The sequence below is a fragment of the Callionymus lyra genome, chromosome 2 (genome assembly GCF_982586985.1).
Source record: "Callionymus lyra chromosome 2, fCalLyr1.hap1.1, whole genome shotgun sequence".
Classification (NCBI taxonomy): domain Eukaryota; kingdom Metazoa; phylum Chordata; class Actinopteri; order Syngnathiformes; family Callionymidae; genus Callionymus; species Callionymus lyra.
Window position 1 is genome coordinate 1868173 of NC_141819.1, and position 24363 is coordinate 1892535.

The 24363-nt window shown below is 48.2% G+C and overlaps 2 protein-coding genes across 2 annotated transcripts in view; one reads left to right on the forward strand and one right to left on the reverse strand.

The window, feature by feature from the left end:
- The window catches only part of LOC148085044 (unconventional myosin-Va), a 52075-nt gene extending 32591 nt beyond the window's left edge, over positions 1 to 19484 (forward strand). Inside the window, exons 13-36 of the mRNA XM_087783213.1 lie at positions 28 to 159; positions 636 to 719; positions 2956 to 3051; positions 3102 to 3199; positions 4951 to 5037; positions 5722 to 6036; positions 7513 to 7669; positions 7728 to 7967; positions 8417 to 8614; positions 9040 to 9127; positions 12458 to 12606; positions 13060 to 13272; positions 13624 to 13724; positions 14234 to 14339; positions 14396 to 14492; positions 14555 to 14665; positions 14823 to 14974; positions 16301 to 16390; positions 16651 to 16831; positions 16889 to 17171; positions 18526 to 18700; positions 18755 to 18835; positions 18891 to 19050; positions 19138 to 19484. Of these exons, the coding sequence (XP_087639339.1) occupies positions 28 to 159; positions 636 to 719; positions 2956 to 3051; positions 3102 to 3199; positions 4951 to 5037; positions 5722 to 6036; positions 7513 to 7669; positions 7728 to 7967; positions 8417 to 8614; positions 9040 to 9127; positions 12458 to 12606; positions 13060 to 13272; positions 13624 to 13724; positions 14234 to 14339; positions 14396 to 14492; positions 14555 to 14665; positions 14823 to 14974; positions 16301 to 16390; positions 16651 to 16831; positions 16889 to 17171; positions 18526 to 18700; positions 18755 to 18835; positions 18891 to 19049 (3393 nt within the window). The 3' untranslated portion in view covers position 19050; positions 19138 to 19484. The remainder of the gene's footprint in view (positions 1 to 27; positions 160 to 635; positions 720 to 2955; positions 3052 to 3101; positions 3200 to 4950; positions 5038 to 5721; positions 6037 to 7512; positions 7670 to 7727; positions 7968 to 8416; positions 8615 to 9039; positions 9128 to 12457; positions 12607 to 13059; positions 13273 to 13623; positions 13725 to 14233; positions 14340 to 14395; positions 14493 to 14554; positions 14666 to 14822; positions 14975 to 16300; positions 16391 to 16650; positions 16832 to 16888; positions 17172 to 18525; positions 18701 to 18754; positions 18836 to 18890; positions 19051 to 19137) is intronic.
- A 2685-nt stretch (positions 19485 to 22169) lies between these two features.
- Positions 22170 to 24363, reverse strand: part of unc13a (unc-13 homolog A (C. elegans)) — a 79032-nt gene continuing 76838 nt past the window's right edge. Inside the window, exons 41-43 of the mRNA XM_087783228.1 lie at positions 24324 to 24363; positions 24095 to 24254; positions 22170 to 24029 (exon numbers count right to left, since the gene is read on the reverse strand). The exon at positions 24324 to 24363 is cut by the window's right edge and continues 53 nt beyond it. Coding sequence (XP_087639354.1) covers positions 23741 to 24029; positions 24095 to 24254; positions 24324 to 24363 — 489 coding nt within the window. The 3' untranslated portion in view covers positions 22170 to 23740. The remainder of the gene's footprint in view (positions 24030 to 24094; positions 24255 to 24323) is intronic.

Here is a 24363-nt window from a genome sequence, read left to right on the forward strand (position 1 = left end):
CGCCCTGAGGTCACGCTCTCGCCTCAGATGCCCAAAGGCTCGGATGAAAACTGGGCCAGAAAACTCTACGAGCAGCACCTGGGCGGCAAAGCTCACCCTCACTTCATGAAGCCTCGCATCTCCAACGACGCCTTCATCGTCCTGCACTTCGCCGACACCGTGAGAGACTCGTGTTCACGTGTCACGTGTTCATGTGTTCATGTGTTCATGTGTTCATGTGTTCACGTGTCCACGTGTCACATGTTCATGTGTTCACGTGTCACATGTTTATGTGTTCACGTGTTCATGTGTTCACGTGTCACATGTTCATGTGTTCACGTGTCACATGTTCATGTGTTCATGTGTTCACGTGTTCATGTGTTCACGTGTCACATGTTCATGTGTTCACGTGTCACATGTTCATGTGTTCACGCGTCACATGTTCATGTCTTCATGTGTTCACGTGTCACATGTTCATGTGTTCACGTGTCACATGTTCATGTGTTCACGTGTCACATGTTCATCTGTTCACGTGTCACGTGTTCATGTCTTCATGTGTTCACGTGTCACATGTTCATGTGTTCACGTGTCACATGTTCATGTGTTCACGCGTCACATGTTCATGTGTTCACGCGTCACATGTTCTTTGTCTTCAGGTTCAGTACGAATGTTCCGGGTTCTTGGACAAGAACCGAGACACAGTGTTGGAAGAACTCGTCAATATCTTGAGAGCAAGTCAGGTAGAGTACACAACTACACAGTAAGGGAGGAAAACACACACACAAACACACACAACAGATGTAGACAAACACACAAGCAAACAAATAAACACATCATCAGTACACAAATAAATAATAATAATAATAAATAAATACACAAGTCATCAGGGATCTGATGACTTCTTACAATGAGATGGTGGAAACTGCTAGATCTGATTACATCAGAAAACTGGTAGCAGCAAATTAGAAAAACCCCAAAGTTTTGTTTGACACGATTAATTCTCTTGTGTCTCCTGCTCCTCAAATCACTGTCTTCTGTGAAGCTGACAGCAATGATTGTTGAGATTTTTCATTGACAAAATTAAATTGATCAAAGAGAAAATCTCTCCCCCTTTGTTTGGAACCCCTACTGTCTCTGAGCCCGTCTCCTCCTCTTGGTCCTCCTTCACTGCTGTATCTTTGGCTGATATTTCGGCACTAGTGAACAAGATGAAACCCTCCTCTTGCTCAGATGACGTCCTTCCGTGTAGGCTTTTTATCAAAGTATTTGATGTAATTGGCCCCTGAGTTACCAATATGGTGAACCTCTCCCTTTCCACAGGGGTTTTTCCCAATGCATTTAAACATGCTATTGTGGAGCCTCTGCTCAAAAAACCAGGCTTAGATCCAACTGACCTCAGTAATTTCAGGCCTATTTCTAAGCTCCCTTTCTTGTCCAAGATCTTGGAGAAGGTGGTGTCTGAGCAGCTGTTCCTGGATCAGAGCGACATCCATGAGAAGTTTCAGTCTGGCTTCTGTAAACATCACTCTACGGAGACAGCTTTATTGAAGGTGTCCAGTGACATCATGATGTTCTGGTTCTCTTGGATCTGTCCTCAGCCTTTGACACAGTTGAACCAGATCCTGCTGAGAAGACTGAGGGATGAAGACTGTCTGGGTCTGTGTTAGAATGGTTGTCATCTTACCTTTCTGGATGCAGTTTTAGTGTATCTGCCAATCAAATGAGGTCTGAATTGGCAGATCTGTTGTGTGGAGTCCCTCAAGGTTCTGTTCTGGGTCCTTTATTGTTTTTGCTGTACTTGATTCCCCTCGGTAAAATCATTCAGAGATTTCCTGATGTTTCTTATCACATTTTTGCTGATGACATCCAGCTCTACTTCTCTTTTGCTCCAACTGAGCCCCAGAGGCTGAACTTAGTCAATTGTTTGCTAGAAATCAAACAATGAGTGAAAACACTCTACAGCTAAATGTGGACAAAACTGAAACTCTGGTGATTGCTCCTGATGATAAGATTCCAGGGTTGAGTCAGTACTTGGGTGACTTAGGTCAGTCTGTCAAACTGAGCCTGAGAAACCTGGGTGTTGTATTTGATAAAGACATGTCTCTTGTTCAACACTGTAGAAAACTGACCAGAAACTGTTTCCTTCAACTGAGAAAAATCTCTAAACTTAGGAAAATGTTGTCGGAACATGATCTGGATCTTATAATCCATGCGTTTGTTTCTTCTCGTCTGGACTATTGTAACAGTTTGTTTTCATGTCTTAACAAGAAGGATCGTCTCGTCTGCAGTTGATTCAGAATTCTGAGCCGCTCTAGTAGAAGAACTCACATTTCTCCGGTCCTTAAAACTCTTCACTGGCTTCCAGTTTCTTTCAGGATCAACTTTAAAAATCTGGTTCTTACTTTCAGATCTATTCATGGTCAGACCTTCATGATCTGATCCAGCCTTACACCCCAGCTCGGGCTCTGAGGTCTGTGGATCAGAATCTACTTATGGTTCCACGCACACGGCTCAGGACCAGAGGAGAGAAATCTTTTCAGGCTGTTGCTCCTAAGCTTTGGAACGATCTTCTCTCTCTTTGCTCTTGATGATCTACTGACTCCTTTAAGAAACATCTTAAGACGTTTCTATTTTTTCAGGCTTTTCCTCGAATTTCTGGAACTCCTGTGTTGTTCTCAGTATTATCTTGATCTTTGAAGTATGTACTTTATTGAATATTGTTTTGATTGTTTAAGCGCTTTGTGACCCTGGTCTCGAAAAGCGCTCTATAAATAAATATTACTTACTTACTTACATAACACACAAATATACACACACAGAGACACACAAACACAAATAAACAGACAAACAAAAACAAAGTCAACACAGAGACACACAAACACACATAAACAAACACATACAAAGACCCACAAGGCACACACAATCACACAAACACAATCGCACACACTGACATTTCACAGACGTTTCCTCTTCTAGTCCGAGCTGGTGGCTGAGTTGTTCCAGCAGGGGAACGTCTCGTCGGTCCACGGGAAGAGATCGTCGCGGGAACACAAGCTGACCGTTGGCTTCCAGGTGATCATGTCCTCGGACGTCTCGCTCGGACGCTAACGTCTCGTCTTCAGTTCAAACAGTCGCTGCAGATGCTGATGGACACCCTGGACAGCACTACGCCGCACTACGTCCGCTGTATCAAACCCAATGACCTCAAAGAGCCGCTCCTGTCAGTCACTCTGTGTCTCACTCTGTGTCTCACTTTCTGTGTCTCAGTCTCTGTGTCTCACTCTCTATGTCTCACTCTCTGTGTCTCACCCTTTGTGTCTCACTCTCTGTGTCTCACTCTATGTCTCACTCTCTGTGACTCACTCTCTGTGTCTCACTCTGTGTCTCACTCTGTGTCTCACCCTCTGTGTCTCACTCTCTGTGTCTCACTCTATGTCTCACCCTCTGTGTCTCACTCTATGTGTCTCACTCTATGTCTCACCCTCTGTGTCTCACTATGTGTCTCACTCTCTGTGTCTCACTCTCTGTGTCTCACTCTATGTCTCACTCTGTGTCTCACCCTCTGTGTCTCACTATGTGTCTCACTCTCTGTCTTATCTGTGTCTCACTCTCTGTGTCTCACTCTATGTCTCACTCTCTGTGTCTCACTCTATGTCTCACTCTGTGTCTTCACTCTGTGTCTCACCCTCTGTGTCTCACTCTCTGTGTCTCACTCTATGTCTCACCCTCTGTGTCTCACTCTATGTGTCTCACTCTATGTCTCACCCTCTGTGTCTCACTATGTGTCTCACTCTCTGTGTCTCACTCTCTGTGTCTCACTCTCTGTGTCTCACTCTATGTCTCACTCTGTGTCTCACCCTCTGTGTCTCACTATGTGTCTCACTCTCTGTCTTATCTGTGTCTCACTCTCTGTGTCTCACTCTATGTCTCACTCTGTGTCTCACTCTCTGTGTCTCACTCTATGTCTCACTCTGTGTCTCTCACTCTGTGTCTCACCCTCTGTGTCTCACTATGTGTCTCACTCTCTGTCTTATCTGTGTCTCACTCTCTGTGTCTCACTCTGTGTCTCACTCTCTGTGTCTCACTCTATGTCTCACTCTGTGTCTCTCACTCTGTGTCTCACCCTCTGTGTCTCACTATGTGTCTCACTCTCTGTCTTATCTGTGTCTCACTCTCTGTCTTATCTGTGTCTCACTCTGTGTCTCACTATGTGTCTCACTCTCTGTCTTATCTGTGTCTCACTCTCTGTGTCTCACTCTATGTCTCACTCTCTGTCTTATCTGTTTCTCACTCTCTGTGTCTCACTCTCTGTGTCTCACTCTATGTCTCACTCTCTGTCTTATCTGTTTCTCACTCTCTGTGTCTCACTCTATGTCTCACTCTGTGTCTCACTCTCTGTGTCTCACTCTGTGTCTCACCCTCTGTGTCTCACTCTGTGTCTCACTCTATGTCTCACTCTGTGTCTCACCCTCTGTGTCTCACTATGTGTCTCACTCTCTGTCTTATCTGTGTCTCACTCTATGTCTCACTCTGTGTCTCACTCTCTGTGTCTCACTCTCTGTGTCTCACTCTATGTCTCACTCTGTGTCTCTCACTCTGTGTCTCACCCTCTGTGTCTCACTATGTGTCTCACTCTCTGTCTTATCTGTGTCTCACTCTCTGTCTTATCTGTGTCTCACTCTGTGTCTCACTATGTGTCTCACTATGTGTCTCACTCTCTGTCTTATCTGTGTCTCACTCTCTGTGTCTCACTCTATGTCTCACTCTCTGTCTTATCTGTTTCTCACTCTCTGTGTCTCACTCTATGTCTCACTCTGTGTCTCACTCTCTATGTCTCACTCTATGTCTCACTCTGTGTCTCTCACTCTGTGTCTCACCCTCTGTGTCTCACTATGTGTCTCACTCTCTGTCTTATCTGTGTCTCACTCTGTGTCTCACTCCGTGTCTCACCTGAACGTCTGGTCTCTCTAGCTTCGACCCCAAGCGGACGGTCCAGCAGCTCAGAGCCTGTGGAGTCCTGGAGACCATCAGGATCAGTGCTGCAGGTTTTCCTTCCAAGTGAGCAGAACTTTACAGTTGAAGCTTCATCAGAAGTTCATGTTCCAGGAAGTGAGAGTCAAACAACAACACAGTCACATGAACACATGAACACATGAACACGTGAACACGTGAACACGTGAACACATGAACACATGAACACGTGAACACATGAACACGTGAACACATGAACACGTGAACACATGAACACATGAACACGTGAACACATGAACACGTGAACACATGAACACGTGAACACATGAACACATGAACACATGAACACGTGAACACATGAACACATGAACACGTGAACACATGAACACGTGAACACATGAACACGTGAACACATGAACACGTGAACACGTGAACACATGAACACGTGAACACGTGAACACATGAACACGTGAACACATCTTGATCCTGAAGATGTTTGGAGCAGATTTATTGGATCATTAAGTTTGAAGATCCATGGATTGATATGAACTTCATGTACATCTCACTGAGAGAAACTCATCTTAACGTAAAATACACAATATAATATAGATACAAAATACTGTGTGTGACCGACAGTATGTATTAGTCGTGATGCATTCACTGAACCCTGTAAATCATTGTATTTCCATGTCATCAATGTTGAGCAGTGAACATCTGTTCACTAGTGGCTTCAAGTGTCCAGACCTTCATGTCTTGCGTCCTCACCTCCAGATGGACGTACGAGGAGTTCTTCTGCAGATACCGGGTTCTTCTCGGGAGACCCGACGGTCCTGAACAGAACCTCTGCCGCCGGGCTCTGCCCGGACTCATCCCGGACCCGGAGCAGTACTGTTTCGGGAAGACCAAGGTGTTCTTCCGAGCCGGCCAGGTGGCTCTTCTGGAGAGACTTCGGGCCGAGAGGCTGCAGGCGGCGGCCGTGACGGTCCAGAGCCGGGTCCGAGGGTGGCTGGCCCGGGTCCAGTACAGCAGGACCGTGTGGGCGACTGTCACCATCCAGAGATACTGCAGAGGAGCTCTGGCCCGACGGTGAGGAACACCTGAAGCTTCAATGTGTGGATCACGAAGTTTCATGAAGCATCAATGTATGGATCATGAAGCTTCATGAAGCATCAATGTATGGATCATGAAGCTTCATGAAGCATCAATGTATGGATCATGAAGCTTCATGAAGCATCAATGTATGGATCATGAAGCTTCATGAAGCCTCAATGTATGGATCATGAAGCTTCATGAAGCATCAATATGTGGATCATGAAGCTTCATGAAGCATCAATGTATGGATCATGAAGCTTCATGAAGCCTCAATGTATGGATCATGAAGCCTCATGAAGCATCAATGTATGGATCATGAAGCTTCATGAAGCCTCAATGTATGGATCATGAAGCTTCATGAAGCATAAATGTGTGGATCATGAAGCTTCATGAAGCATCAATGTGTGGATCATGAAGCTTCATGAAACATCAATGTGTGGATCATGAAGCTTCATGAAGCATCAATGTATGGATCATGAAGCTTCATGAAGCATCAATGTATGGATCATGAAGCTTCATGAAGCCTCAATGTATGGATCATGAAGCTTCATGAAGCCTCAATGTATGGATCATGAAGCTTCATGAAGCATCAATGTGTGGATCATGAAGCTTCATGAAGCATCAATGTGTGGATCATGAAGCTTCATGAAGCATCAATGTGTGGATCATGAAGCCTCCAAATGTCACAGTTGGACAATGAAGCAGAGTTGTTTGTACATCTGTGTATCTTTGTTTGTTTGTGTTTCTTTGTGCGTTTGTTTGTTTCTATGTTTGTTTGACTTGTTGTATTGACTGGTTGTGTGTTGACTGGTTGTGTGTGCAATGGTTGTGTGTTGAACGGTTGTGTGTTGACCGGTTGTGTGTTGACTGGTTGTGTGTTGAACGGTTGTGTGTTGACTGGTTGTGTGTTGACTGGTTGTGTGTTGAACAGTTGTGTGTTGACCGGTTGTGTGTTGACCGGTTGTGTGTTGACTGGTTGTGTGTTGACCAGTTGTGTGTTGACTGGTTGTGTGTTGACCGGTTGTGTGTTAACCGGTTGTGTGTTGACTGGTTGTGTGTTGACCGGTTGTGTGTTAACCGGTTGTGTGTTGACTGGTTGTGTGTTGAACGGTTGTGTGTTGACTGGTTGTGTGTTGACTGGTTGTGTGTTGACTGGTTGTGTGTTGAACGGTTGTGTGTTGACCAGTTGTGTGTTGAACGGTTGTGTGTTGACCAGTTGTGTGTTGAACGGTTGTGTGTTGACCAGTTGTGTGTTGAACGGTTGTGTGTTGACCGGTTGTGTGTTGACCGGTTGTGTGTTGACTGGTTGTGTGTTGAACGGTTGTGTGTTGACCGGTTGTGTGTTGAACGGTTGTGTGTTGACTGGTTGTGTGTTGAACGGTTGTGTGTTGACCAGTTGTGTGTTGACCGGTTGTGTGTTGACCAGTTGTGTGTTGAACGGTTGTGTGTTGACCAGTTGTGTGTCCACAGTGAGGCTCTGCGGCGCCGTTACACTCGAGCTGCTCTGGTGATCCAGAAGTTCTTCCGTATGAAGCTCCACCGGCAGATGTTCCTCCTGGTGCGTCAGGCCGCCGTCACCATCCAGGCCTTCGTCCGAGGAACCCTGAGCCGCCGCTCGTACCGACAGGTCAGAGGTCGCGACCTCAGCCCCGCGCAGACGCTCACGTGTCTCAATGCGTCCGCAGCTGCTGGCCGAGCGCGCCGCCGTGCTCCTGCAGGCGCGGGTGCGAGGCTGGTTGTCCAGGAGGGTCTTCATGAAGGTCCGCGCCGCCGCGGTGCTGCTGCAGAGCTGCGTGCGGCGCAGGGCGGCGCGCCGGGAGCTGCTGCGGCTGAAGAGCGAGGCTCGGTCCGTGGAGCGATACAAGCAGCTGCACCGCGGCCTGGAGGTGAAGCTGATGCAGCTGCAGCTGCGCGCCGACCAGGAGGTGAGAGGAAGTGACATCATCGCGCATGTTAGCATAACATTAAGATTAAAAGAATTCAAAAATAAATTAAAAGTGTTTAATTCAGCATTTTTTAATTCATAGTCTTTTAAATTCAATATGAAATGTTGCTATCATTGAGTCACCAGACCAAACCAACAGAGCACCGAGCTACTGAATCCAACTCTCAGCCAATCACGTGAGGCTCATACGATCATGTGACGAAGCATCAGTTTATCTTGACGACAAGATTTCATGGAACGATTGGTTTTTCAGTTGGAATTGGATTTAAAAGTAAGATCGAGTGGTTCGGGGCTCGATTGGACTGGTCTGGGAAGATGGAACAAATTATTTTAAAGGTTAAAATATGTTAAGAATTATGGGAGTTAAAATATCAAACTCTATTTGAAGTTCAAACGTAGAAATGTTCATTATTTTGACTCGTGGTTCAGACCAGAGAGAAAGAGTCTGTGAAGGAAACGCTGCAGGCGGAGAGACAGAGCAACAGAGCTGAGCTAGAGGCTCTGAGGGAGGAGGTGCAGAAGCTGGAAAGAGAGAAGAAGGAGAAACAACTGACGGTCGTGGAGGAGAAGACGCTGCAGGAGCAGAAGGAGGAGGACAGTGCTCGAGACATTCTTCGACTATCTCAGGTGAGGAACGTCTTCTGGACGTCAGGTCTGGAACTTCAGGTCTGAACATCAGGTCTGGAGCTTCAGCGTCTGGAGCTTCAGCGTCTGGAGCTTCAGCATCTGGAGCTTCAGGTCTGGAGCTTCAGCGTCTGGAGCTTCAGCGTCTGGAGCTTCAGGTCTGGAGCTTCAGCGTCTGGAGCTTCAGGTCTGAACATCAGGTCTGGAGCTTCAGGTCTGGAGCTTCAGCGTCTGGAGCTTAAGCGTCTGGAGCTTCAGCGTCTGGAGCTTCAGCGTCTGTAGCTTCAGGTCTGAACATCAGGTCTGGAGCTTCAGGTCTGGAGCTTCAGCGTCTGGAGCATCAGCGTCTGGAGCTTCAGGTCTGAACGTCAGGTCTGAACATCAGGTCTAGAGCTTCAGGTCTGAGCGTCAGGTCTGTGGTGTTGCAGGAGGTGGAGATGCTGCAGAGACAGAAGGAAGACGTCGAGAAGGACAGAGAAAAGCTGAGGCGTCTGATTGGTCAAGAGGAACAACGAGGTATGACCAGATGCTTCCTCAGTCGATAAACAATAGTTGATCAATAAGACTTAATAAATATATATATATATATATATATATATAATGTTTATAAAAATCCTTTATCAAAATGGTACATATTTAAATTTTCATGCGTGTCTGCTTGTCACACACACACACACACACACACACACACACACACACACACACACACACACACACACACACACACACACACTGGCACTATCCCGATACCACCGGTCCACGGCTGGCACGTCTGAGGACAGCAGGGGGGTTAGACCTGGACATTTTGTGCATATTCAGCCCAGGCTAGGTATTGTTTCCAGGTGCCCTGGTGGCCGATCTGATCTCTTGGACCCTGCGTTCTGTAATTCAGTTCGTCTGAGGTTGGTTTCCAGTCGCCTCACGGTGACGACCAGCATGCGACAGAAATGAACTGAGGCCCACGATCAGATAAAATGTCCTCAGGTTATCAAAAGTTGTGGAATACTGAGTCAAAGATGGCCTGAGCTGTCTGACCGGCAGTGGGGATGCCCTTCAGGGGGATTAGTTTACAGTCCTTGGAAAACCTGTCGATCACCACAAGTATGCAGGTGTAGCCATTGGACGCAGATCAGTGATCAAATCCTGAATGGGACCACAGCCTTTGAGGGATTGGGAGTGGCATTAGCTTTCCCGCAGGTGGCTGACGAGGGGATTTAGATGTTGCACATTCTTCACATTCCAAGACCTTCTGACGAAATTGACGGGTCATGCTGGGCCACCAGTACTGACAGAGGATGGCTAGGGTGGCGTTCCACGATGACCTGTACCAGGGGCAAGTAAGAGGTGGAGTCGAACTGCAGGTGTTACATACACTCGATCAGGGGGAAGCGTTTGGGGGAACTTGTCCCATGTAATGGGGCAGACCATGACCTGGGGTGGTAGAATGGGTTCAGGGTTGCCATCTCATGGGGTGCATACAACCTGGAGAGGGCATCTACTCGGGCATTTAGCTTCCCTGGGCGATAGCTAATGGTGAACTGGAACCGTGAGAAAAAATGCCCCCATTCAAGGCTAGTTCAATGGCCAACAGTCCCTGATTGCTTCATAATTTGGTTCTGCTGCCCTCAATCTTTTGGAGAAAAAGGGGCATGGATTGAGTCGAGATGCAGCGATCATCTCCCCTTGAGACAGTACTGCACCAACTCCAGTGGCTGAACCATCTGCCTCAACGACAAATGGTCGGGAAGGCTCTGGGTGGTGTAGGACAGTGGCACCGGAGAAGGAATCTTTGAGCCTTTGGAAAGCTGCAGCTGCATTTTCATTCCATGCCAGAGTTTTGGTTTTTTCTTTAAAGGAGTTGGGTCAGGGGGCTGGCAATGACAATATATCCCAGAATAAAACCGCTGTAAAAGTTGGCGAAGCCCAAAAGTCTGGGTTCCCTGGAGACTAAATCAATGGCACAGTCGCTGGGGCGATGTGCAGGCAGGTGTACGGCCATTTTGGGACAGAACACTAAAAACAGAATATTCAGGGGGAACGTCAATGGTCTGTTTTAGTACTGGGCAAGCAGCAGGTGGCCGGTTGTTCCGCAGTAGAGACACAATCCAGAGGAGAGGCGACGTTGTCTTTCCGCGGCGGTGAGGCGTATAGTGTCGATCTGCATGGGCTCGGGGTCGGAAGGAGGGTGTTGTAAAGGAGGGTTGAAGCGGCAAACATCCTGTAAACAGTGTTCACAAGGATCGGCCACTCGGCAAACAAGTCGGATGAAGCGTTCGAGTTCAAGGGAGTCGTCATCGTACGTGGACAATTGGAGCTGGAGGGTCGGTTCGAGCCCGAGGTGATTTGTTGTGAGAAGCGCAGCCTCGTTCTACCCTGACGCTGGAGCTCGAGTGTGAAACTGGAGGGTGTGTTCAGTCACTGTTCGCCTACCTTAAGGTAGAAGGTGCAGTTTGGTTTGGATGGAGGAGTCAGACACGCTCAAAAACACGGAAATGTCTCACACAATTCGCGGTGAGGAGTGATTTCATCTCCATTTGTCCTTATGGACATACTCTCCAAAGGCGATTTTCGATCTGTTCGGAAGTGGTTCACCTGCATCTCCAGCACCAGAGAAGCAAGAATCCATCACATTCGTCCCGGAGACGAGGTCGATGTTCTAGGGATCACTGGAGCAGCAGGAGTCGGCGTAGCTCACTGACTAAGTCTTGCATCGGTGTGGGAGAGGTCGAAGGTGAAGAAGGTGGTCCGGTCTTCAGTCACTGACCTCAAGACAGACAATGATGAGGAAGAACAGTTTCTTTTACTCAATGAATGTTGCAGAAAACAAAATACACAAATGCCTTGCATAGAGAAATAACAATATACTTGTTTAAGGAAAACAAACAGACGTGGTCAACGATAAAGTTCTGAATGACAAAGTCTTTAGAAAGTTCCGGGGTTAATCCAGGTCGGAAAGGGTTTCAGGGGAGACAAAGGGTTCAGGCGAGTGCAATGTAGACAATGAACACAAACACAGGGTAGGATTAAGTAAAGCATCAAGGGGTGTGGTTAACTAGAACTCAGGTGAATGTGATAGTCAGGTGAGGGCGCAGGTGATGCTGATCGGGGTGATGAGGGCGGATTGTTGGGGGGTTGGACTTGGGCCTGCATATGTGTGTGTGCATGTGTGTGTATGCATATGTGTGTGTGCATATGTGTGTGTGCATATGTGTGTGTATATATGTGTGTGTGCATGTGTGTGTATGCATGTGTGTGTATATATGTGTGTGTATATATGTGTGTGTGCATATGTGTGTGTGCATGTGTGTGTATGCATATGTGTGTGTGCATGTGTGTGTGCATGTGTGTGTATGCATATGTGTGTGTGCATGTGTGTATATGCATATGTGTGTGTGCATATGTGTGTGTGCATGTGTGTGTGTGCATGTGTGTGTATGCATGTGTGTGTATATATGTGTGTGTATATATGTGTGTGTGCATATGTGTGTGTGCATATGTGTGTGTGCATGTGTGTGTGTGCATATGTGTGTGCATATGTGTGTGTGTATGCATATGTGTGTGTGCATGTGTGTGTATGCATGTGTGTGTGCATGTGTGTGTATGCATATGTGTGTGTGCATGTGTGTGTATGCATAGGTGTGTGTGCATGTGTGTGTATGCATATGTGTGTGTGCATATGTGTGTGTGCATGTGTGTGTATGCATATGTGTGTGTGCATATGTGTGTGTGCATATGTGTGTGTGCATGTGTGTGTATGCATGCGTATATATATGTGATAATATGTTTGTGTGTCCATGTGTGCATGTGTTTATATATGTGTATGTGTGTGTATTTGTGTGTGTACAGAACGTGCTGATGCAGCAGCAGTCGAGCGAGCGTCTGAGCTTCAGGCCGAGCTGGACGAGGAGCGAAGGAAGTATCAGGCTCTGCTGAGGGACCTGACGAGGCTGGAGCAGAGATACGAGAACCTGCAAGACATCACGTCACTCTCAGAGGTTTACCCCAGTTTAACCAGAGTTTAACCAGAGTTTAACCAGAGATTAACCAGAGTTTAACCAGAGTTTAACCAGTTTAACCAGAGAATCACCAGAGTTTCACCAGAGATTAACCAGTTTAACCAGAGAATCACCAGAGTTTCACCAGAGATTAACCAGTTTAACCATATTAACCAGAGTTTAACCAGTTTAAACAGAGATTAACCAGAGTTTAACCAGAGTTTAACCAGAGTTTAACCAGTTTAACCAGAGATTAACCGGACTTTAACCGGAATTCAACCAGAATTCAACCAGACATTAACCAGAGTTTAACCAGAGTTTAAACAGAGTTTAAAAAGAGATTAACCAGAGTTTCACCAGAGTTTAACCGACAACCTTCGACGTCTAATGTTCTTCATTATTAACCTTTACATATAGCTGTTAAACTGTTAACTAACCTGCTCTCCTCTGCAGCAGCGTGTCGGCCACAGACGCACTGACTCCTGCCAGAGCTTCATCTTCGAGCCTCTCTCCCCCTCCTCCCCCCGCCCCCTCACCCCCCTCACCCCCCTCTCCATCTCCCCCTCCCCCTCCATGTTCCCCTCACCTGAGCAGGTGAGGCGCTTCAGCGTGACCTCCCCGACCTTCGAGAGGAAAGACTTGCCCTGGAGTCTTGAAGCTCCCATGGTAATCCACGATGTCATTAATCCACGATGTCATGAGACCCGTGTCATGTGACACAGGTCATGTGACCCGCTTCATGTGACCCGCGTCATGTGACCCGAGCCATGTGACCCGCGTCATGTGACCCGCATCATGTGACCCGTGTCATGTGACCCGTGTCATGTGACCCGCGTCATGTGACCCGTGTCATGTGACCCGTGTCATGTGACCCGTGTCATGTGACCCGCGTCATGTGACCCGCGTCATGTGACCCGCATCATGTGACCCGTGTCATGTGACGCGTGTCATGTGACCCGTGTCATGTGACCCGTGTCATGTGACACAGGTCATGTGACCTCTGGCTTCTCTGAACAGGATCAGCTGATGGAGAAGATGGAGGTGTCCAAGGACACGTCCGTCAAGCTGCGAGCAGAAGATCTCGCACACGCTTATGACGCAGTTCGAGTGGCAAACAAGTGTGTTTTTGTGTGTGTTTGTTTTTGTGTTTGTCTGCTTTTCTGTGTATTTTTTATATCTGGTTAGTTTTTTGTGTGTCTGTATGCATGTGTGTTCATGACTGTGTGTGTGTGTGTGTATGTGTGCATATATGCATGTGTGTGTTCATTACTGTGCGTGTGTGTATGTGTGTCCATATGTGTATATATGCATGTGTGTGCATGTGTGTGTATATATGCGTCTGTGTGTGTGTGTATGCGTGTGTGTGCGCATGTGTTCGTGTGTTCGTGTGTTTGTGCATGTGTGTGTTCATGACTGTGTCTTTGTGTGAGTGTGTCTGTGTGTGTGTGCATATATACACACACATGCATATATACACACACATGCATATATACACACACATGCAAATATGCATGTGTGTGTATATATGCATGTGTGTGTGCGTGTGAGCATATATACGTGTGTGTGTATTTGTGCATGTGTGCATGTGTGTGTTCATACACACGTTGTTGACGTGACGATATCTCAGGTTCATGGAGGGTCAGTTGCGAGGTCAGCACCGTCAGTGGGAGTCAGAGGTCGAGGCCGTGAAGCTTCAGCTGGAACGAGTCAAGTCAGGACCTGCTGACCTTCAGGTGCTCGTGGACTCACCTGGACCTCAGCGTCAGCGTCTCATGGACCATGTTCTCAGGATCTGCTGGAGGCCCGGGAGCAGGAATGTGTGAGGCTGAGGTCAGAGGTCAAGCAGCTGCGAGGAACCGTCACGCTCCGACGACTCCTGGCTCAAGGTCGACACCTGACCTGCGACCCGTGACCCCCTCTTCTTCTGTGACGTCTGATCTTCCTGCAGTTGTTCCGCCCGGAGCTGCTTGTGAGGACCTGCAGGACCTGCAGGAGGTCCAGGGGTTCCTGGAGTGTCGCAGACGTGACGAAGCCAAGCTCCTGAAGAATCTGATCACAGGTCCATCAATCACACCTGTCGTTTCTTCACAGCATTTTATGGATTTATTTAGAAGAACCATGAGCTCCTCGTGCACATCATTGTTGGGTTGATGGTGTCTGGTCTCCACCAGATCTCGTCTGAACATCTTGTCACTCGTGAGAGGTTTTGTCTCCAGATGTTCGTCCAGACGTGGCTCTGTGTCTCTCTCCGGGTCTTCCTGCCTCCATCTTGTTCCTGTGTCTTCAACATGTGGACAGAACTGGAGAAGAAACCAGGACTCGCTCGTTCTGCAACTCAGTTGTGTCTTCTCTCAAAGCTGCTCTGAAGGTCAGTGAGGAAGATGAAGATGATGATGATGATGATAAAGATGAAGATGATGATGAAGATGATGATGATGATGATGAAGATGATGATGAAGATGATGATGATGATGATGATGATGATGATGATGATGATGAAGATGATGATGAAGATGATGAGATGAGATGAGATGAGATGAGATGAGATGATGATGATGATGATGATGATGAAGATGGTGATGATGAGGATGATGAAGATGATGAAGATGAAGATGAAGATGAAGATTTAAGGTGAAGATGAAGATGAAGATGAAGATGAAGATGATGAAGGTGAAGATGAAGATGATGATGAAGATGAAGATGAAGAAAATGATGAAGATGAAGATGATGATGATGAAGGTGAAGATGAAGATGATGGAGATGATGAAGGTGAAGATGATGATGAAGATGAAGATGATGAAGATGATGGAGATGATGAAGGTGAAGGTGAATATGATGATGAAGATGAAGATGAAGAAAATGATGAAGATGAAGATGATGATGATGAAGGTGAAGATGAAGATGATGGAGATGATGAAGGTGAAGATGATGATGAAGATGAAGATGAAGGAAATGATGAAGATGAAGATGAAGATGAAGATGAAGATGATGATGATGATGATAAAGATGAAGATGATGATGAAGATGATGATGATGATGATGAAGATGATGATGAAGATGATGATGATGATGATGATGATGATGATGAAGATGATGATGAAGATGATGATGAAGATGATGAGATGAGATGAGATGAGATGAGATGAGATGAGATGAGATGATGATGATGATGATGATGATGAAGATGGTGATGATGAGGATGATGAAGATGATGAAGATGAAGATGAAGATGAAGATTTAAGGTGAAGATGAAGATGAAGATGATGAAGGTGAAGATGAAGATGATGATGAAGATGAAGATGAAGAAAATGATGAAGATGAAGATGATGATGATGAAGGTGAAGATGAAGATGATGGAGATGATGAAGGTGAAGATGATGATGAAGATGAAGATGATGAAGATGATGGAGATGATGAAGGTGAAGATGATGATGAAGATGAAGATGAAGAAAATGATGAAGATGAAGATGATGATGATGAAGGTGAAGATGAAGATGATGGAGATGATGAAGGTGAAGATGATGATGAAGATGAAGATGAAGGAAATGATGAAGATGAAGATGAAGATGATGATGACGATGATGAAGGTGAAGATGATGAAGATGATGGACAGACAGTAGACAAGACATGTGACCTGGCTCTGACCCTGGTCCTCCTCCAGCTGCTGAGGAACTGAAACCTTGTGTGTCGACAGAAACACAGCAGTGACTCCAAGATGACGTCACTCTGGCTGAAGAACATCTCACGCATGCACGACCTGTTGACTCAACACTCGAACAAGAAGGTGAAACTGTTGATGTGAATAACAATTATTATCCAATTATTATGTGAGTTTGTGTGCGTCTGTTTGTTTGTGTTTGTGTGTCTGTTTGTGTGTGTTTGTTTGTTTGTGGGTCTGTTTGTGTGTCTTTGTGTTTGTTTGTGTGTGTCTGTGTGTTTGTTTGTGTCTGTGTGTTTGTTTGTTATCATCATGATGATGTCACAGTGAGATCATCATGATGATGTCACAGTGAGATCATCATGATGATGTCACCGGGCTCCCAGAATGCTCCTTGTATGTTTCAGAATGTACCAGGAAGTACCAGGATGTTGTTTCCTGCCTTTGATGAAGTCAAACCTTTGACCTCCGACCTCAGCGACGTGATCGCGGCCCTGAGTGACCTCAGCATCCAGGCCTACCAGCAGCTGCTGTCCATCACCGAGAAGCATCTGCAGAACCTGATCGGTGAGACGCTCCAGACACATGTGGCTCAGGTTAACCTGTGACCTCTGACCCCCTCAGTCCCGGCCGTGCTGGAGAGCGAAGCCATCCCCGGTCTGTCCAGCTCTAAGGTCAAGCCCAGCGGGTCCAGGAAGCGAGTGGAGCCCAGATCCACAGGGGTCACCATCAAGTCCCTGCTGACGGAGCTGGACGCTCTCCTGGACGCCATGACCCAGCAGGACCTGCCGTCCAGCCTGAAGGATCAGGTCTTTCACCAGATCGTCTACTTCATCTCAGCCTCCAGTCTCAACAGTCTGTTGCTGCGAAAAGACATGTGTTGCTGGAGCCGCGGAATACAGATGAGGTGAGAGGAGGAGGGAGGAAGAGGGAGGGAGGGAGGAAGGATGGGAGGATGGAGGGGAGGAAGGATGGGAGGAAGGATGGGAGGATGGAGGGGAGGAAGGATGGGAGGAAGGATGGGAGGATGGAGGGGAGGAAGGATGGGAGGAAGGATGGGAGGATGGAGGGGAGGAAGGATGGGAGGAAGGATGGGAGGATGGAGGGGAGGAAGGATGGGAGGAAGGATGGGAGGATGGAGGGGAGGAAGGATGGGAGGAAGGATGGGAGGAAGGATGGGAGGATGGAGGGGAGGAAGGATGGGAGGAAGGATGGGAGGATGGAGGGGAGGAAGGATGGGAGGAAGGATGGGAGGAAAGGGAAGGAAGAGGGGAGGGAGGAAGGAGGGAAGGAAGGAAGGAAGGAAGGAAGGAAGGAAGGAAGGAAGGAAGGAAGGAAGGAAGGAAGGAAGGAAGGAAGGAAGGAAGGAAGGAAGGAAGGAAGGAAGGAAGGAAGGAAGGAAGGAAGGAAGGAAGGAAGGAAGGAAGGGGGGAGGGAAGGAAGGATGGAGGGGAGGAAGGATGGGAGGATGGAGGGGAGAAAGGATGAGAGAAAAGGGAAGGAAGGAAGGAAGGAAGGAAGGAAGGAAGGAAGGAAGGAAGGAAGGAAGGAAGGAAGGAAGGAAGGAAGGAAGGAAGGAAGGAAGGAAGGAAGGAAGGAAGGAAGGAAGGAATGATGGAGGGGAGGAAGGATGGGAGGAAGGATGGGAGAAAAGGGAAGGAAGAGGGGAGGAAGGAAGGAAGGAAGGAAGGAAGGATGGAAGGAAGAAAGGAAGGAAGGAAGGAAGGAAGGAAGGAAGGAAGGAAGGAAGGAAGGAAGGAAGGAAGGAAGGAAGGAAGGAAGGAAGGAAGGAAGGAAGGAAGGAAGGAAGGGAAAGGAGGGAGGGGGGGTTGATGCCCAGAAGGAAGGAAGGAAGAAAAGAAGGAAATAAAAAGAAATGGAAATAAAGAAGGAAAGAAATGGAAGGCAATAAACAAAAGAAATAATGAAATGGAGAGAAGGAAAGAAAGCAAGGAGGAAATAAGGAAGAATAGCGAACAAACGAGACGGAAAGAAATAAAAAAAGTAGCCAATGTATAAAAGAATAACGAAGAAAGGCATGAAAGAAGGAAAAAAGAAAGAAAGGAGAGAATGAGTGAGAAAAGAAATAAAGACAGAGAGAAATATAGTAATATAGAAATGAAATAATAAAAAGAAGTAAGAAATAAAAACGGGATGTATGCAAGAAGGAAAGAAAGAATAGAAGGAATAAAAAGTACCAGAAAGCAATAAAGAAGATAGTAAATAATAAAGGAGTGAATCATATCATCTGTTCATCACAGATACAACGTCAGTCAGCTGGAAGACTGGCTGCGCAGCCGCGGTCTGCAAGCAGGTGGCGCTGTGGCGACACTGGAGCCTCTGATCCAGGCGGCTCAGCTGCTGCAGGCGGAGAAGAAGAATCCTGCTGACGCTGAAGCTCTGACTCACACCTGCACCGCCCTGAGCAGCCAGCAGGTGGAGCTGTTCCTCTCTGCAGTGACGCCGGACGACTGACCTCTCTCTCCTCAGGTGGTCAAGATCCTCACCTGGTACACCCCCCACAGCGAGCACGAGGAGAAGGTCTCCAAGTCCTTCATCCAGCAGGTCCAGGTGAGTTCTGCGGCGCCACCTGGTGGTTCTGGCTCCGACTCACGTTGTCCTGCAGAAGCTGCTCAAGGGTCAGAGGCTCGACGAACCCGTGAAGCTGCTGAAGGACGTGAGGAAAGTTCTGCCCGTGACCTTCAGCTTCAGCCCTCCTGACTCCGCCCCCTCGCACCTGCTCATCCCAGACTGTCTCAACCTCGCCTTCCTGCGGAGAACCTGAGGTGACGACACTGACCCCGGGTTCCGTCCCGGAAGGACTAGAATACATATGTTTACCATAGATTTCATGGTTTAATGTTCTTTTTTAGAGCCCTGATGACTGAGGACGAGAGGATACAGTGAGTCCAGAAGACAAGAAAGAATACAAAGAGATGTGAGCGAGCAAAAAAGAAAAAAGGAAGGGACAGAAGGTATAAAAGAAATAAAGGAGGAAAGAAAGAATGAAAGGAAGAAGGAAACAAATAAAAAAGAGACGCAAAGTAAGACATAAAGTAAAACAGAAGGCAAGAGATTAAAGAAGGGATGAAAGAAAGAAGTTAGGATGAAAAGTGTTGGATTAAAAGTGTTATAAACATATACGGCAATCTTCAATTAATGCGACAAGACACACACACACACACACACTCACACACACACACACACACACACACTCACACTCACACACTCACACTCACACTCACACACACTCACTCACACTCACACTCACACACACACACACTCACACTCACACTCACACACACACTCACTCACACTCACACTCACACACACTCACACTCACACTCACACTCACACTCACACACACACACACACACACACACACTCACACACACACTCACACTCACACTCACACTCACACACACACTCACACTCACACTCACACACACACACACACTCACACTCACACTCACACTCACACTCACACTCACACTCACACTCACACACACACTCTCACACACACACACACACACACACTCACACTCACACACACATACACACATTCAAGTCACCGGTAGAACAACATTCCTGTCTGTCTGGCATCAACACCTGAAGTTTACAAAAGGACAGAAGGGGAGCAGAAAACAGGAACCAACGCCCCACGAGTGTGACCTCTGCCCTGGAACATTTGAATTATTACATTAACAGGAGACGACAGGCAGACTCTCCCAGCGGGGAATCAGAAAACTTGAAAGAACAATTTGCCCGGAAGATCCGACCCCCCTGGTCGGGGAAATGGATGTAAACAGCGCAAGCTTTCTACAGTTCGACGCTGTTCTGTCCTGGACTGTGACTTTGTTGAGTCGCAGGAAGAACGAGGCTCGGTCGTGTAGGAAGCTTGTATTTCTTTTGCTTGGAAGTGGTAAATAAACGACTCGAACATACTCTGGATTGTTCCTTTTCCTCCACAGATCAAAGTATGAGACCCGGGACCGGAGTGACCTGTGTCTATGCACAGACGTCATGTTTGACTTTAGTAAAAGAAAGAATAAAGAGGGATGGAAAGAGCGACAGAAGGAAAGAAAGAATGATTTATATGATCGTTGTGATACGTATGAACTCATGACAATAAACTCATGACACAAGCAGTAACTCGTTGGAGCCACTAGAGGCAGCGCAGCCTTCTGTGATCGACTGAAGAACAAAACTTGAACGAATCAATAAAGTTCCACATTTTATTGGAAGCAGAAACTCAACGAAGCCTCACTGGCTTCAACCTCACACATCAAGAATAAAAAAAAATTACAAACATCTGTGTAGAAAATAATTCATGCGAGTACTTTGTACCACGACACATCAGTATTTATATATTCACATGTTGAAAAATAGTAAAACCATATCTCAAAGTAACTACATTTGGCAGGAACATCAAATCATTTTCGTGCTGGCACAACACAAGTTTTTGTTTTGCTCCCATCATGCACCACTCGTGGAAGGTGGACGCCCTGGTGGTCGGGGGCCTGCGGTGCAGCTCATGCACGACTGCCCGCGCGCGGTTTTCTGTGCTTCATGTTGTGCTTCGACGCCTCACGTGAAAGTGTCACTCTTCAAAACCATCTGTCGCGACGTACGCACGCACTTCCTGTTTGTACTTCCTGTTTGTACTTCCTGTTTGTACTTCCTGTTTTGCCGCGTCTTCACGTCGTGTAAAAAAACTCTTGTGCGCTCGAGTCGAAGACAAAACGTGGTAAACATCAAAGACTTCTCTGGACAAACGACTCGATGAGATGCATAGAAGACGAGTGTCTTTGAAGTCAGTGGGCAGTGCTGAGTTCAACCCTGTTGTCCTTCCCTGTTTCAACTCGGCAGGCTTCGCTTCGGAGAACATTCCTGAGCCAGAGTACAACAGCTGGAGCCATGTTTGGCTAAAATATCTTTTCAACAAGTGCCGTCTGCTCTAAATCTCACCCTGAGACGAAGGCCGCGGGTCAACAGCAGGTTGAGTTGCCCTCGCTCACTCACCCTCGCTCGCCCTCGCTCACTCACCCTCGCTCGCCCTCGCCCTCGCTCACTCACCCTCGCTCGCCCTCGCTCACTCACCCTCGCTCGCCCTCGCTCACTCACCCTCGCTCGCCCTCGCCCTCGCTCACTCACCCTCGCTCACTCACCCTCGCTCACTCGCCCTCACTAACTCGCTCACTCACCATCGCTCACTCGCCCTCACTAACTCGCTCACTCACCCTCGCTCACTTGCCCTCCCTCACCCACCCTCACTCGCCCTCCCTCCCTCACTCTTCCTGACTCACTGGCCCTCCCTCACCCACCCTCGCTCGCTCACTCACCTTCACTCACTCCCCCTTGCTCACTCGCCCTGACTCACTCGCCCTCCCTCACCCACCCTCGCTCGCTCACTCACCCTCGCTCACCCACCCTCCCTCACCCACCCTCGCTCACTCGCCCTGACTCACTCGCCCTCCCTCACCCACCCTCGCTCGCTCACTCACCCTCGCTCACCCACCCTCCCTCACCCACCCTCGCTCGCTCACTTACCTTCACTCACTCCCCCTTGCTCACTCGCCCTGACTCACTCGCCCTCACTCGCCCTCCCTCCCTCACTCTTCCTGACTCACTTGCCCTCCCTCACCCACCCTCGCTCGCTCACTCACCTTCACTCACTCCCCCTTGCTCACTCGCCTTGACTCACTCGCCCTCACTCGCCCTCCCTCCCTCACTCTTCCTGACTCACTTGCCCTCCCTCACCCACCCTCGCTCGCTCACTCACCTTCACTCACTCCCCCTTGCTCACTCGCCCTGACTCACTCGCCCTCCCTCACCCACCCTCGCTCGCTCACTCACCCTCGCTCACCCACCCTCGCTCACCCACCCTCGCTCACTCACCCTGACTCAAGTGCCCTCTGTGAATCCTCGCTGCAGGCAGAGATCCACAGAAATATTCAAGGAGTTGCAGGAACTGAGGTGAAAACATGGACTGGACTAATCTGATTGGCAGCAGGAGTGGCGGGTGTTCTTTAGGGCGGGGCCATTATAAGAACCCTGTAGACCTCAAGACATCGAGTCAACATTGGTGGTCACCGCAGAACTGTATATCACCCACAATGCACTGCAGTGGTGCATGAAAGATACATCCATGCATGGGCAAGTGGCGAGACAACTAGATTGAATAGAGGTACAGGCGCTAGAGATGAAAGGAGTTCAAGAACCTTCTTCAGGTTCCGAGATCCTTCTTCAGGTTTCAGGAACCTTCTCTCAACACAGAACTTCTCAGTCACCGTCGGATCCGAGATAATGTGATTGTAACACCTGGCTTGACAGTGGAGCTCACAACCCCTTTCCAACGACCTTCAAGAGGTGAGTTACCCTGATGGGTTTCTACGCCCTGAACATTGATGTCGCTTTAACACTGACGGTTCAGCCCAACCAGACCCTGTTGTGTCTCCACTGGCTCTGCTTCCTACTCTTGGGCCGGCACAACAAACTCTGGAGGCAATGGTCTTTACACACCAACATAAATGACTTCATCTCACGGTGGCGCCGCAGACTAGAACCTTCTGGATATGACCTGGAAGAGAATCTGCTCTTACGTAAACATCGTCGCGCGTTTCCCACCATAGAAGAAGAAAATGATGAGGATCGAGGGAAACTCAACCTGTTTGTAAAACGCAGCCAGAAATTAGACAAACTAAACTCCCACCACCAGGAGGCGCAAACCTGGATGCGCTGATCCCTATTTTGGCACCTGACAGTCCACTGTTCTGGTTCAGTCTTGAGCTCTACGTGATAAGATATAAGTTCCGGGTTCAGCCTGCGACACTCAACTCATCGGAGCCTTTGACCCGCTGCCGAAATGTCGTCACCAAACCTGAGCAGGTCTGGATCCGCAGCCCTTTAGGTAGAGGTCTGACTTCCAGGTTACGTGGCGAGTGACTTGTGCTTCGCCCACTGGACTATGGTGTCTACCGCGGGGCCTCTGGAATGTTTACAGCAACGAACGGAAACGATAGAAAAGTCAACGTTGATCTGGCTGAACAACATTCACACACGTCGTCTCGGGTTCAAGAACCAAAAGAAGGGAGGACGAGACACAAGGCATTGAGGGTGTCAGGCAGTGTGCTCTGATGCAGGGACGGACGCGGACTATCAGTGGCGTCTTCAACCGTCTTCCTGACATATATATATATATATTTTACAAATCTCTGATGTTTGGAATGTCGGACGCACCTCGTGGTTGCTTGTGCTTGGCGCTGGTCTTGGCATGTTTCAGCGATTGGCACTGAGAGACAGTCAAGGTGAGCAGAAGACAGTGCTAATGGCTACAGATATTTCTCACCCTGACTGGGACTACCTGGATACATGTGGGGAAAGACGGCAACACGCGGACAATGAAGGACGATCGCTGGACGCTTGTCAGTGTTCACTGTAGCAGCACGAGTGGTTGGGCACTGGCCGGGATCTCCTCTAGCTCCGGCCCTCCTCCGCCGAGCGCTGGTCCGACTTCAGCTTGACGAACTCCTTGGCCACGTCGTCGTTGTTGCGCTGGGACAGGATGCGCAGGACCGTGAGCCCCGTCTCGTCCATGTGGATCCGCTTACCCAGCGGCAGCCAGCAGGCCACGCTTCCTTTGGACGCCACGTCCTTCAGCTGCAGGACGGCCATCCCCACCGTGCGGTCCTCCCTGGCGAAGCAGTAGTCCTTGACGCACACCTGCAGCTCGTAACACTCGGGGCCCACCTCGCTGCTCAGGGTGCTGGAGACGCAAACACACCCAAAGATTAGCATCCAAACCAAGTGGTCAGGATCATTCAGACTCACAATGTGAAGGTTTCGTTGTATTTGGGCGCCCAGCTGTTGTTCTTGGACTTGGTGGCGTACTTCCTCTTCTTGTCGCTGAGGTGGGGGCCGATGATGAAGACCTCCACGAACGGACGGAAGATTCCCTGCGTCTGCCACCGCAGGTCGTTGGCAGCGACCACTGACACACACGCACAGACCACTGACTGTTATGATCTGGTCTAAGACTCGTCCAGAGGAACTAACGTACCTTTCACAGTGACCTTGTGTTCTCCAGTGTTGGGATGAGT